Raw genomic sequence first — 15,646 nt, 5'->3', positions numbered from 1 at the left:
TGTAGTTGAAATCACTGGACTACGTTGTCAGACTCCATATCTCAATTTTTATTTACACAGAGGTGGTCTGGCAGCTTCTCCTAAGTGATTATTTTTCGCGCAGTACACGAGATAACAAAACAGGATCTTATTTCCTGCAACAGATATTCCACTTTGCGGAATTATACCTTATAGGTACGGTTTGCCGACTACTTAGACTATATATAAATGTACCAAATGTGCTTCTGTTCGGGGCTGTGTTCCTGGACTACGGTGACGACAAGGCTGCCGAAGCCTTGGAGGAGTTTATTAAATGTTGAAAGAGAATAAGATGATAGATCCGATTCATACTCCTGTTTTTAAGTTGCGTTTGTATTGCTAATTATTATTTTCTAGGTTACAAAGCTCAGAATCATTACCTATGTTTTGCACATATATTAGTATTATTTGCAATTTTTTACATTACTACTTCTTCTAGCTTTAACTCGATGACATTCAATCAAACAATCAATAATTTTTTTTAAACTATTCGGTTCTATCCGGTGTGCTACCTGATGTGCCACTGTCCAAGGTTCTTCTCTACTCAAATTTACAAGCAGTGTTAAGGGCTCCTAAAGGTGGTGCGGCACGGCGACACAAGCTAAGGTCCCTAGATGAAACAAGTTTCCAAGGTGGCGACACCTTTCCCTTTCCTCTTCGCCTATGTTCATGAAGCGCCCCCTAGAAGGTTTAAAACTTTCATCCAAAAGCGAATGTTTGGGTTCTGTTGCTACGGTGAATAGATGTAAATGAAACAAAATGGAACGAAATAAGACGTAGAATAAACAGTTACCTTTATGAACATAAACGGCACAACACAAGAGCAAGCGGGATGTGCGTTACTCAACCGGCAACGTTGGGCAGTTCTATACTTAACACCACTAGCCATGGCGTCTCGCGTAGCACATTTTAGTTCCACGGCCGTGGTATTTCGTCCAGTTCTAACTAGTCCACTTCTCCGATTGTGTTTTGTTCGGGCTGTGACACAGTGAACGTGCTTCTTGCTGGATCCTGTAAGTGGCCACAGGGCGTGATGTTGTGACGATTGATTACAACCGGCTTGTGCACACGCAAGAAAAAAAAACTACGACCAGACTGGTACGAACACTCGTCCAGCAGCACTGCGATGACGTTTTTTTTTTAAATGTGCCCATTTGGACAATCGTGATGCCAAGTGATTCTGATGCGGTGCTGGGAACTTCCTGAAAAGTGAGAGTTCTACTGGTGAGGTGTCTCGAAGCAGCGCGTTTCGGCTCAAGCGGGAACTGGTCAAGAGTGAAATGTTTCTGAAGGTGCGTTGATTACAACCTACAGCTGTTCTGTATACGTGCATACCCACATGTATTTGTACGATGCACTAGACACGCATTAGACGCGCGCCTGGCGTTTCAATAAAAACCGACAAGTGAACTCGCTTCGCAGATCTGCGTCGACATACGTTGACGGAGTTGCACGAAAGCATTCGCGTGAAATGGTTCATAGTTGCACTTCATGGTGCGCTTCATCTCGGAAAGCACGAGGTAAGTTGAAGAGAGCGAAACCATTTTCTGTTGTTTACGGCAACGCAGCATTGCTGAAAAACGCAGATGTTGCATTGAACAAGCATGGCGAAACAATCTTGGCTGACTTAGCGCACACCGAAACGCTCCTCCTCTTCAGTTTATGTTCTGGCTACGATTTTGTCTTTGGTCACGGCGAGAATCCGGCTGGAGCCACATGCGCATGCGTACTCGTTTTGAACCTTTTGCATAATAATAAATAACACCACCAGCCATTTGCAAGATCATGTGCAAGTAATGCACCAATTACAGACGCGGATATCAGAGAAAAAGAGGAGTAATCGAGAGAGTGAGGAGGACGGCTCGAGAACAATGAGTGACGCCATCTTGTTTCATCTAGGGACCTTAACACAAGCAAGTGCATGGTCCAGGAGGCAGCGAGAGCGCGGGAAGTGGTGGTGAAACGCCGGAAGCGTTCGCTGCTTGAGGTTGATGGCGCCGATACTCGGTTCAAGCACGATTTCAATTACGGGAATTTCGGGCACATCGGCAAAGTGTGCGATAGCCTGTGGTTTCGCATCAATGTGGCGAAAATCGCCAAAATTCAAAACTAAGGGCCAAACCTCATAAATGCGAAAATGCACGCGACAGCGACGAGCGATGCGACGTAGATCGGCTTCGCGCGATCAGTCGCTAGCGCAGGCAAACCTAATTTACGCGACGGCTTCGGCGAGCGAACTCCACTGTTGCTGGCATGACGCCGTCTACTCGCACCAAAAAAACCACGAAGTGAGCGGTATGCAATTTAAAAATAAGATATACTGTTGTGTAATGGAACAGAAAGTGTTTATGAATGCCTTGCAGAACTTTTTTTACATGCACATGCGTAAACATTGGGTTATTTCTTGTTGCGCATACGTGACTCGGGCAGGGTCACGTGCACCTATGTAGTCTTTGTCTTTTCCGGTTTTTCGCTATTGGCTGCTTGCGCCCACCACTTCCGGGCGATGAGCGACGGTTTCCAAATCTGGAGAACCGAGTGATCGCGCGAAAACGAGCACGCGAAACGTCACGCGAACGCCCTGTTTCGTCGCTCATAGCGTTGCTCGTCACTGTCGCGTGCATTTTCGCGCTTATGAGGTTCGCTCTTAACTGTCTCGGAAAAACGACATTACAGTGCTGTAGCGAGAGTTTGCCGGCGATGACAATCACAGTGAATATTTGGTTTGCCATATGTGCAAACCGAAGTCCGCTCCTCAATACCATATAGGAGCAATAAAACAACGTTGTATTCATTGTATACACGTGTTGTCACTCCTTTCCATGTTTCAGGGGGCAGTTCACGGGGATGCACGATTACACGAGTGATCTCCCGGTGCTTCACCCACTCATTATCATTCACTTCGTGGATATGCCGTGATTATTCCTTCAGACCAGAGATGGTGTTTGGCTAGAACAAATAGCAAATGATTTTAAGTGTTGCGTACTCTATGGAAGAGCTGGAAGGGCCTCATGCCATCGTCAACAAAAGCCATGGAGTACGATGTATTCAAAATCGTTTGCTATTTGCTCTAATCAAACGAATCAAACACCCTCTGGTGTCTGATAAAAAATCGTCACGTGTGTTTATAGAAATTGTTTAATGACTTGAAGTACTTCGTACTTTACTATGGAAGAGAATTAACTCGTCCCTATACAGACGACAACGGGAACAGACGGCAAACTCATATTCACGGCGTGAATGATTTGTGTTTAGAACAAATGTTTCATGATTTAGAGTACGAGGTAATCTACTACGGGAGAGCAGTAAGAATCTTTGTATGGCAAGATATACGTGTGTTTAGAAAGAGTGTTCAACGATGTCGAGTATGCTTGCTACTCAACTATAGGGGAGCAGTGAGCCGTCCCTATTACAAAAACCGCTTTGTTCGGTTATAGTTACCAAATATAACAAGCCCAACAACAAGATGCAACAAAAACACCTTAACATTACCCTTTTGAAGTGACATGAGCTTTAGTTCTCTCAAGTTCTGTAGCATTAACGCTAGTTTGTTTCGGCAAATAAGTATAGGTTTGTGTCACTGGTTTTAGGAGGAAAAACTTGAAAGTCCGGGCATTTTCTGCCAAATAATCTGTCATCCCAATTAGTCAGCTGTGAAATTTTAGGCAAGAAAGAAGAACCTTAAAATTTCTTTAAAATTTCAACTTGAGTAATACATAGTAATAGAGAGAAAGCAGTGGCAGCTTGAATGAAAACCTACTAATGGGGCTTTCTTACAAAGGTGAATTCTGTGAGCGGAGCTTATGTATGATCGTCAACACTTTTATGCATCTACTTCGCGTGTTCTTAGCAAAGTGGGCGGCGTGTAGAGGTGTTCAAACCAAGGAGGATTAAAAAAATTCTTTTTAATCCTCCTTGGTTCAAACATCCCGCGCGCCTACCGAAACTTTCCTCGAAGACCCGCAAACTAGGTGGCCAGGATTGCAAGAATGTGCAAAACAGGCACCAATTACTTACATATAATGAAGTCACAAAGCATTACTACATTAACTCAAGGGAATTCCCAGTGCTGTACACTGAGATATATAGAGTTGAAGCAGTGACTCTGAAGTTGTTGCAGACCAGAACTTTTTCGAATGAAAACATTATTAGCAAGACTAGACCAGAAATAGAGGTATAAATAGGTGCGGATTGTTTAATGACATCATTACCTTTGAGGAAGATGCTTCGACAGTATCCTGTAATTTTCACAGACTGTGACTAGAAAAGGGACTATAGTAAAAAATAGTACTTCTCACTGGAGCTCTTTTAGATCAAGCGCACACGGTCCAAAGGGCAATGATATGGCGGTAAGGATAAACTCTAATGTCCCAACGTGAATGCCACCTGCTTCGAACTAATGGTCGATCTTCAGGACCTGCACAATGTTTAACATACCAAATGCGTATATGCACACATGCACATACAAGGACATGCATGAACTTTGGTAATATACGGCATGATCCCTACCCTATCCCTAAAAACATTTCTGCTACACAACCAGGCAGCCTTATAATAATTGGCTTAAGTGTCAGGTGGGGGCGCTCACACCTCAGCGTTTACGTTCCCTCGAGTACTTCTTGATTGAGTGTTTGAGCTCCGCGCTGCCGAATTGGATCTCAGACAGTTAAACGATATAGCAACGCACACGCACCAGACGGCCTGAAAGAGAAATGGCCACCGTTACCCATCGTTGCCCACGTTCAGCCTACGTTTGCGGTACTATGAATTTTTTTCAGTTACTCCAACAAAACTGTCTGCTATTTTATTGAGATCACTCATTTAAGGTTCATTATATATGATTACGGTTATAGGTTCCTATATTGGGCAAACTTGTCCTCCGATACTATATTGCCACCTAGAGTTGTGAGCCGGCAAGCCCTAGCGGGCCAAAAAGGGCAAAGAGAACGAAGAAGAAGTGTGGTTAGCGCCTCGTTCTGAAGATACACGCTCGTGTCTTTCTGCCCCGCTGTTCCTGTCTTGTCTCTACGGCTCTTGGTGCGTGACACACTGGTGGAGGTGCTGGGTAATCTATGCACCGTACCCCTCCACATAGCAAGAGCACAAGCGTCGTACCGGTAGTCACACCTGTGCATCGCGCCAGCAGAAGAATCCGTGGGCTATCCCCTGAGTTTGGACTGCTCGCAAACAACATGGCAGCTCCGACCAGCCCTACCGACACCAACCCATCCAGTACGAACGGCACAATGCCGCTTCATTGCACCTTATTCACACCGTGAACGCCAAATCCCTTTCATGGCACTGCACTTGAGGATGTAGAAGATTGGCTTGTTCATTACGAGTTTGTTGCCGTGCACAACCAGTGGGACGACGCAGACAAACTGCGGCACGTCTGTTTCAGTCTTTTGGACGGCGCACGTGTCTGGTGGGAAAACCGGGCAGGTATTCTCACATCATGGGACGACTTCAAACGCCGACTTCTTGGGACATATGCCAGCCCTGACCGTCGGGGGAGAGCTGAGCGCGATCTGCAGTCCCGCATACAATTGCCGAACGAAGGGGTTGCGATGTATGTCGAAGAAATGACGCACCTTTTCTACCCAGCTGGCCCCGGCATGCCAGAAGAAAAGAAGGTACGGTACCTCATGCGTGGGGTGAAAGAGCAGCTTTTCGGTGGGCTTGTACGCAGTCCACCGAAGACTGTGTCAGAATTTCTCATGGAAGCCGTCACCATAGAAAGCCCACTTAGGCACCGGGCCCTGTCATACGAACGGCACGTCAACGCTTCAACTACGGACTACTTGGGAGATTTCGGTAGCCAAATGAATTTATTCCGAGAGATCATACGTTCAGTCATCCGCGAAGAACTCCAGAAGCTGTCAGTGCCCTCGCAGCCCACTACCTCCTCGTTGTCCAGCGTTGTCCGAGATGAAGTCCAGCATTCCTTAAGAGAACCGCCTTGCATGCGGGATTATCAACCACCCGGTGACTTTCCCCGCATGTCGTATGCTCAAGCTTTGCGGCAACCTGTTACACCTGCAATTCCGCATCCCACCGTGGCCCAGCCATGCCGCAGACGGTCCAAACGGCGCCATATTACAGCGCACCTCACCTGATCTCGCGGAAGTCAGACGTCTGGCGTGCGCCAGATCGACGTCATCTCTGCTTCCACTGTGGTGAAGCTGGGCACCTGTACCGACAGTGTCCTTACCGACAACTTGGACTACGCAGATTGTCGACAAACTCACCACCACCGAGGTTCGGTCAGCGGCCCCCTGAAATTGAAGAGTATGTGGCTCAACAGCGCGGAACATCGTCATCCTTGCACCAGTCACGCTCCCCGTCACCGCGGCGATTTTCTCCTAATCGCCGCACCTATTCGAGCGTGGCGCAGGATCGGTCATCCAGTCCACGCCGGGAAAGCTAACCACAGAAACTTTCGGGGGCAAGGCCGCTCATACTGGACAAGCTCAAGGCCTCCTACCGACGCTTCCGCAAACTGACGATTCTCTGACGACGACGACACCAGCTGGTTCCGCAAAGATTTCATCAGATATTCCAGTGCTGCTCGACGGTCGCAAAGTCAGTGCTTTAGTTGACACGGGTGCGGATTTTTCCCTAATAAGTGAAAAACAGGCTGCTCTCTTATAGAAAGTGACGATGCCTTGGAACCTCAGGCCAATTCGTACTGCTGGCGGGCACATCGTCATGCCACTCGGCGTTTCACAGCACGAATACAGATTCGTGGTTCTACCTTCGTTGTCAGCTTGAGCGTTCTCCGTCAGCGTTCTCGAGACCTGATCATTGGCATGGACTTCCTGAGGGAGCACGGTGCTATCATCGACATTCAACAACGCCTCGTCACGTTCTCGACAAAAAGCGCCACACCAGAGCATAATGCCAGCCATGATCGAGTATGTCTGCGGGTAATTGACGATGCTGTGACGATAGGACCGCGCTCAAGTGTTATGGTTCAAGTGGCGTGTAACAAATCAGCACACAGTGAAATGGTGGCGGAGAGCAATCGATCTCTACTCTTTTCCCAAGGTCTCTGCGTAGCACGAAGCCTAGTAGACCTACAGGCTGGCCACTGCGAGGTACTTGTTACGAACTTCAGCTACGAGCGCCGACACCTTTTCCCTGGTAATGTCATCGCCTATGCCTACCCAGTAACCAATGTGACTGAGTGTTTTGCTTCCGAGCCAACCGATAATGCCGAAGCACCTCTCCGGGGCGTCGATATAAATCCAACGCTTTCTGACGAAAACAAACGAAGGCTTAATGGCCTGTTGATAGAATTCCACGCCTGTTTTGCACGTTCATCGAGAATCCGTCAAACATCGATTACCAAACACCGTATTACAACCTACGGTGACGCGCACTCTATACGGCAACAGCCTTACCGCGTTTCACCAACCGAGCGACGCGCGATTTAAAAGCAAGTGAAAGAAATGCTTCAAGACGGTGTAATACAGCCATCAAGCAGCCCTTGGTCATCGCCAGTGGTCCTTGTAAAGAAGAAGGATGGTACACTTCGCTTTTGTGTCGATTATAGGAAGCTGAATAACGTCACAAAGAAAGACGAGTACCCATTGCTTCGAGTGGATGATTCTCTTGACAGGCTGACGCGAGCAAAGTACTTTTCTTCAATCGACCTCGAAATTGGTTATTGGCAAATTGAAGTCGATGAACGTGACCACGAAAAAACGGCTTTTGTAACTCCTGACGGCCTGTATGAATTCCGAGTGCTCCCGTTCGGCCTCTGTTCCGCTCCGGCCACATTTCAACGAATGATGGATACCGTTCTCGCTGACCTCAACTGGAAAAGTTGCCTCGTCTATCTAGATGATGTCGTTGTCTTTTCAGAAAAGTTTGACGAGCACCTTCGTCGCCTTTGAAGTGTTTTTGAAGCCATACAATTCCGCTGACCTTACCCTCAAGCCTGAGAAGTGCCATTTCGGCTACAATGAGCTGAAGTTCTTGGGTCACGTTGTGAGCGCTGCAGGCGTTCGGCCCGATCCCGAGAATACTGCCGCTGTGGCCGCTTTTCCAGCTCCGACAGACAAAAAAAGTTTTCGGCGTTTTCTAGGGCTCTGCGCCTACTATCGCCGCTTTATTGAAAACTTCTCTAAGGTTGCGGAGCCTCTCATTAGACTAACGTGTGACGATACCCCTATTCAGTGGACTGACAAACAAGCGACTGCTTTTGCGGAACTGCAACATCGATTGTCATCCCCTCCTGTACTCGGCCATTTCGATGAGGACGCTGACAGAGAGGTGCGCACTGACGCAAGCAACATTGGTCTCGGAGCTATCCTGGTGCAAACACAAGATGGGATTGAATGTGTGATTGCCTACGCGAGCCGCACTCTATCACGTGCCGAAACCAACTATTCAACGTCAGAGAAGGAATGTCTCGCAGTAATATGGGCGATTACAAAGTTTAGGCCTTATCTCTATGGGCGCCCATTCAAAGTTGTGACTGATCACCACGCTTTATGTTGGTTGGTTAACCTCCGAGACCCCTCTGGACAATTAGCACGGGGGAGTCTGCGACTTCAGGAGTTCGATGTCACCATCGTATACAAGTCGGGTAGAAACCATGAAGACGCCGACACGCTATCACGGGCACCTCTGGAATCTGACCATACATCTGTAGAAGACGACAGCACCTTCCTGGGGACTCTCAGTGGGGCGGACCTCCTCAGTAAGCAACGAGCGTACCCCGAATTAAGGCCCATCATTGATCATTTAGAAGGCAGCACCGCGTCTGTTCCTCGTCCACTTTCCCGTACGTTGCCGTCATTTTGCTTACGACACGGCAAATTATACAAAAAAACACCGGTGTTGGCAGCAGATCTTATCTTCTAGTCGTCCCTCAACACCTTCGTGATGACATCCTATTAGCCTGCCACGATGAGCCGACATCCGGCCATCTGGGAAACTCACGGACGCTCGACCGGGTTCGACAGCTATATTTCTGGCAAAAACTCGCAGCTTGCGTCAAACGCTACATGAAAGGATGCCACAAATATCAGTGTCGCAAGTCACCACCTGTCAAGCCTGCAGGCCTCTTACAACCCATCGATCCACCGCGTACGCCGTTTGACCAAGTTGAAATGGACCTCTTTGGACCATTTCCGTTGTCTTACTCCGAAAAAAAGTGGATCATCGTCGCAACTGATTACTTGACGCGTTACGCTGAAACGAAGCCATTGCCACGCGGTACAGCATCTGCATCTGAAGTCGCCCAGTTTTTCATGCACCACATTGTGCTTCGTCACGGTGCCCCGTCATTCATCATCACTGACCGAGGGACAGCGTTTACGGCAAAACTGTTGGACGACATCTTCAAGCTCAGTTACACGAACCACCGCAAGACAACCGCATACCACCCCCAGAGTAATGGCTTAACAGAAAGGCTGAACAAAACGCTGGCGGACATGATTTCTATGTACGTGGATGTGCAGCATAAAACATGGGACGAAATCCTGCCATACCTAACGTTTGCGTACAACACCGCAACCCAGGAGACGACAAGGTTCGCACCATTCCGCCTCGTTTACGGTCGAGACGTGCAAGCCATGCTAGACGCTATGATTCCTTGTGACATCGACCAGGAAGAGCTACTAACTCCTGATGTCGACGATTCCATTCAGCGTGCAGAGGAAGCTTGTCCATTAGCTCGCGTGCACATAAGATCGCAGCAATGTGAAGACGCCTGAAGGTACAATATCCACCATCGACAAGTCTCCTATCAACCTGGTGACCAAGTGTGGGTTTGGACTCCTGTTAGACGGCGAGGTCTCAGCGAAAAACTTCTGAGCAAGTACTTCAGACCCTACAAAGTACTACGGCGGTTGAACGAGGTCAATTACGAAGTTATTCCAGACGGAGGCTCGGCAACGACCCAACGCCACTCACCACGAACAGAGATTGTGCATGTCGTCCGCCTAAAACCTTATATTACGCGGTGATACTCGCCTTATTCAGCCCGGGCCGCAAACATTTCCTTTTTTTATTGACATTGTCCGTTAGGTCTCGAACGAACTGTGAACTCAGTTAATGGTTTTTTTCTCTTATGACCAACCTCAGACAATTTTTTTTTGCACCTACATATGCCCTCTACACTATAGGTACCGTTTCTCTCTCTTTTTTTTTCCTTATTGGCCCTGCCGTCCCCTTGTGTATGAGCATCGAGTCGATGATCTAATGGGAGGGGGAATAATGCCACCTAGAGTTGTGAGCCGGCAAGCCCTAGCGAGCCGAAAAGGGCAAAGAGAACGAAGAAGAAGTGTGGTTAGCGCCTCGTTCTGAAGATACACGCTCGTGTCTTTCTGCCCCGCTGTTCCTGTGTTGTCTCTGCGGCTCTTGGTGCGTGACAATATGTAATTAAGTGTCTATCAACTTCAACGAGAACTCTCAATTGCGCAGCGTTTTTATCGAAAAATACAATTTCTGAATATTCAAGAAACCAGAAGCACTCAACTGGAAGTGCACATGGAAGGAACAAGAACATCACTCACTACGATTGTTTATTGAGTAGTAAGGTTTATTGCATCCTATAGGCAATAAAGCGAATAAACCGACGCGCTATGGCCTCTGTTACGTTCTGGGTTCATGCTGATGTTGGTGTGGGCAGTTTCGAATGATACAAGCCTGAGAGAGAGAGAGAGAGAGAGAGAGAGAGAGAGAGAGAGAGAGAGAGAGAGAGAGAGAAGTTAACTTTATTATAGCACCGGCGGAGGTAGCAGGGTGCCAGGCAGGACCCTCTTGCTGCCTGAATATATGCAGTCATCAAGTTGCGTCTCGACGGTTACGCCGGGGAACCCTGCGAGAATGCGGCGGCTTCCTGCATGCGAGAACTGCTAACACATGATATCACGCACCGTTGGTTTTGGTGTCCGAATTAGGATCGCGTTCGACTGCTAGCGGAGCATCCCTTTAAGCCCAAGCTCACAAGTGTTGGCGCACAGCCACTGCCGCTGGAATACAAACCACGTGGCCAGATTTGGAACCTACGACCAAGTTCTGAGTGTGGTGCCGCCGCCGCCAGAAGTTTTCCTCCGCTGCGAGTGTAGAGAAGACTGCAGTGTGCCGTCAACTCCAGAGCTTTCCAATGTTCTGTCGTCGAAATACCACGCAGCCCTGAAGGCAAAAACGACTAACCTACTCACCTGCCAGCAAATCACTATCCTACAGATAGCGGAAGCGACAACTTTGTGGCTTTCAGACGAGCACTTTTTGACCCTGCATCAAATACCACATCTTGCCTTCTACCCTATATACCGCACTGTGTCGCTTCTGGGAAACATCCGAGACAAAGTTTGATGTGGCAGGAACGTTATATAAAGACCCATTGTCACTTATTTTCTTGTATCCACCTCCCAAACTTAGGTGTGTGGGGGGGACTCTGACCTGCAGTTCCAACATCGTTGATTAACGTAGGCTGGCAGAGCGTACTATAAAACCTGTAGTGCTCGTGGTGTCCTGGGGAAGACTCCTCCTTAGTGCTTTATGTTTGTTTGCTTTGATCGAGTGAATTTTATTCTCTGTGCTTTTGCGTGCTGAAACCACGATATGTTTATGAGGCAAGCAGTTGCGGGTGACTACAGAGTAATCTTGACCACCTATGGCTCTTTGAGGCGCACGAATGCCTAAGCACGCGGGTGTTATTGAATTTTTGACGACATAATCTTAAAGGCGAAGGCCTTATATGTCTCCTCAAACACGAAAACTGACGGTCGGTGGCGTCGTTGTCAACACGCATTAATCTTGAAAATCATCAACACATGATCACGACATAGTCGCTCGGTCAAACGTGGACTGATCTCGGAGACTGTCGCTGTAAAGCCACGTGAGCTGCCGAAAGCTCTAAAGAGAGGGCAGACTGACCAGTAGAGTCGAATGTTAAGCTGCTGTCCGTTGTCTTAGGTGTATGCATAGGGGTTTATGTGAGTTCTTCCTTTGTCTTTATCGCATAGACTTTACGCCGAGCCTGGCTATAACGTCACTGGTCGCTACCTGGCAACCATTCGACAGCTCCTGTGCCTGGCTTCGAACAGAATGAGAACCATAATGTTGCGTTGCTAAGGGCGAGAGAACGAAAAAAAGTTATAGGGAAAAGACAGTTTCGTTGGCAAGAAGCAAAAGTGATCGAGGGCACGCCCGAGTAGAAGGTGAAACTGTAAATGGCCCACCATAGAAGTAGGTGTCTTGCGAGGTACGATAAAAAAATACGAGACTATACTTCGTTGCTCTGCACGTCAACAAGATGCCCCCAAGTGTACTACAAATCCGGACTAGACATAAATTAAAAACTTTATCATCATTTAATTATCGTCTTAAGCAAAGTAGTGGCTCTCTTTCCTGAGCCGTTTTTTTTTTCTTTTTGTATTTTACTACATCAGGAACGTCAACGATTGCTGTTTTCCGCCTTTGATAGGCCCTGCCGTTCAAGCCGTATGTGGCTGTAGCAGGCCTGATATGTGTATTTTTTCCTTGTGAAATGGGCGACAAATTCTTCCTCTGTCGTATAATTTTATTATTATATTATTATTATTACTAATACTACTAATAGTAGTAATAATATTATTATGTTAAATAATTATCAATTGATTAAATAGACTCTCATAGTATGTACATCATGTTAAGCTAGTCGGTGAATGTCTCAACGATGAACCATCCTGCCCTTCATAACGTACTATGAAGAAAGAGAAATAGAGAACATTGCACAGCCTGGTATGGTATAGTATAGTATAGCATGGGGGTGAGCAGGGAAATTTAAGGCGAGGAGGCAATGTAAACGCGAGGAAATGGGAAATGAAGAGGGTAAAAACTGCGCAGTCATGCATAATATGGGATACATCACGTGAGTTGGAAGAAAATGTGTTAGGGGCAGCGAAAGAAGCATAGCAAATACATGTATATTATAGCTGAACAAAACTTCACATAGTGAGATGGTGCATAGGTAATGAGAAAATAGTTAATTAGTGCTTAGCGAATGAGATGGTGCAGAGCTGTTGGGATTTCTCACTTAAAATTTCCTAATACGCATGGAAAATTTTCTGTATTATAGCAATGCATGGAAAAGGAAATTAAGGTTGAGGAGGAGGGTATGGCGACAGCCTTGACTGTTTCCTCAGTCCTCGCACCACTAATTCTTATGTCCCCAATTTCTTTTTATTCTCTCTCTCTCTCTCTCTCTCTCCAGTGCTCGAAGTTGGGACAAAGTCTGGATTTCAACTACGCAGCGTAAAGGTAAAATTGTTGATGTCTCTCTCATCTTCTCTCTCAACGACAGTCGTACGAGGAGCGGCTTCTTTGACGGGCCGCTCACGAACCACATATCCTCCACCGCTCGTCTTGACGTACTCTCCGTCTCTGCCGTACATATACAGACACAGATACCCAGCCTTATTCACATCTACGTGCACCCTTTGCAAAACACAGACCGCAACCTCGGACCACATCATCTGGGGATGCAGCAAGGACACTCGCCCACCAAAGCTCCCAGGACAGTCCTCTTTAAGTGAGGGCTTGGAGAAAATCCCCACGACTATATATGTATACAAGCCTGGACACCCAGATCCGGGCCATCAAACGCGCTGACCAAGCATGGCCTGGCAGGCCTCGCTACTTAGGAAACCGTCAGCTGCCTTAATAAAGTTGTTTACTAATACAGCCGCGTACATCGCCACCGCTCACGCTCTTCCTCAACACAGTTTCGAGGAAGCAGCGAGCACCGGGTGATGGGTCACAAAAATGCTGTATGCTAACGTTCCAACGAGGGCCAACGGACAGTGCATGCGGCTGTGCTGACCGTCACATGAAATCAGACGTTGTTACTCCCTGACGTAACCAGAACGACCGCATGCGTTGCGTCTGCCCGAGAGCTCGTCTTCGACGTAACGAATTACCCAACTATACCCGAATGACAAAAGGCGGGATAGCGGTGAACGTTATACAAAGCAGAGCCGCGCCGAGCGTTAACTGGTGTAAACCGCGGCTTCAAAAGACAACGCGCCGTTCCCCCTGAACCCACCCCCTAACTTTCAGCATTGTTTCGGTGCTCTCAGCGTCAAAATGCCCTTGAGTTCCTGCCTTTCTTTTTTTTTCCCCGACGCGCACGAATGCGTTGTAACGACGGAACGCGCCGTTGCCCTGTAAATATGAACAACCTGTTGTGATCCTCACATTGTTCTATAGCGTCATTGTTGCACGGAAAAGTTGGCGGTAATGGTGGTGGATGAGGGGAAAGAGGGAGAGAATCGGTGTGTTGCCTATCGTACTTCGCCCCCTCCTCCACTCCCGCCCGCGGTGCTTTTGTACAAGTCGATGTGCTATGCGCTGTAGACGCGGGCAGTATACACTTGCTCATTGTCGCCTCCTTGCGTAAGTAAACGCGTCTAACAGCGCGGTCACGAAGCAGGCATATAAACGTGCCAGAAATCGCCATTGAAAGGTTTCAAGGATGAACTGAGAAAGCCGTTTGATAGAGTGAAACATTGTTGCAGAACACGCTGTTGCGGTCATTACATATTATGAGCGACCGACACAACGAAGGGAAGCGCGTTAGCTATGGAAGGGATTTGCGAAAAATATATAATGCAACGCGTACCGTGAACTGCCACTACTCGCGTTCCGTTGAAAGGTACAGCAGTCGTTTTCTCATATGCCTGGCACAGTGTAAAGCTATAGCGGCACTCGGGTCGACTTTTCTTGGCATTGAAGCGAAGGATACGGAGCCAAATCACGTGCATCCTGCCACATGCAAATGTAGTTCCACAATAGCACCCCTGTTTTCAACGTGAAATATAAAAATCCCTCCCTTATTTCCTACGTAGACATATTTTACGATGCTGCAACAGACGCCAGCAAGATAGATTCATATAGTCGACGTTACAGCGTTTCCGGATGCGTGAGTGTGCCTCAAATGCTAAGCGGCGTCTGCGTCTACATGAAACTCTGTTGGTGTGCCTCCGTCACTTCCCCCGCCGTTACAAGGCACGCGCCATATCGGGACTACTTCGCGTAGTGCTACATGTGCAGAGGCTTCGTCACCGTAACTTTCCCTTCAGTGCGTAGAAATGTTGCAGCCTATAAATAAATTTAGGCTCCACCCACAGTGGTCGCCGTCCAACCCAGGCGGAATTTGCACCCAATTGCAGTCGGTTATTTATGTGACGTCGGGCACGTTTCAAGGATTCCAGGCGTATAACTTGCTCGTATAAGATCCTGTTCATTTCGCTAGTTTTCGGTGGAAAAATTTTACTTCTCAAATTTTATTGAAAACTCCAACATGACTCTGCGAAGCTTAACATTTTAACAATAAATGGCGAACTTCTAATTTATAATGTGCCTAATATTTACATTACCAGCAAGAATGTGCTAATAGTTAGAACGGAAATCATTGCTCTGTTGCATAGATGAATGACAGGCGTGCTACAGCACTGGGGGCAGATCGTGTATTTATTTTTAGCTTGTAATCGACTATAGTACAATGTCTACTGTTGTTTGGCAGTCCTTGATGCTGACCCATTTACGTTGATGTAATCTCTGTTCCTGTGACTGACGTCCGTGACTATGATTTAACATCTATAGCTGCGGTAGCTTAAATTGTTAATAT

The 15,646-nt window shown here is 47.4% G+C and overlaps 1 protein-coding gene across 1 annotated transcript in view; it reads left to right on the top strand.

Moving 5' to 3' along the window:
* Window positions 1–15,646, top strand: part of LOC119165049 (prolyl 4-hydroxylase subunit alpha-2) — a 379,434-nt gene that overhangs the window by 155,093 nt on the left and 208,695 nt on the right. The window contains exon 3 of the mRNA XM_075873660.1: window positions 13,232–13,278. Within this exon, the coding sequence (XP_075729775.1) occupies window positions 13,232–13,278 (47 nt within the window). The remainder of the gene's footprint in view (window positions 1–13,231; window positions 13,279–15,646) is intronic.

The sequence above is a fragment of the Rhipicephalus microplus genome, chromosome 9 (assembly GCF_043290135.1).
Source record: "Rhipicephalus microplus isolate Deutch F79 chromosome 9, USDA_Rmic, whole genome shotgun sequence".
Classification (NCBI taxonomy): Eukaryota; Metazoa; Arthropoda; class Arachnida; order Ixodida; family Ixodidae; genus Rhipicephalus; species Rhipicephalus microplus.
The sequence above is the reverse complement of the archived record's forward strand: the minus strand, read 5'-3'. Positions and strand labels throughout refer to the sequence as shown.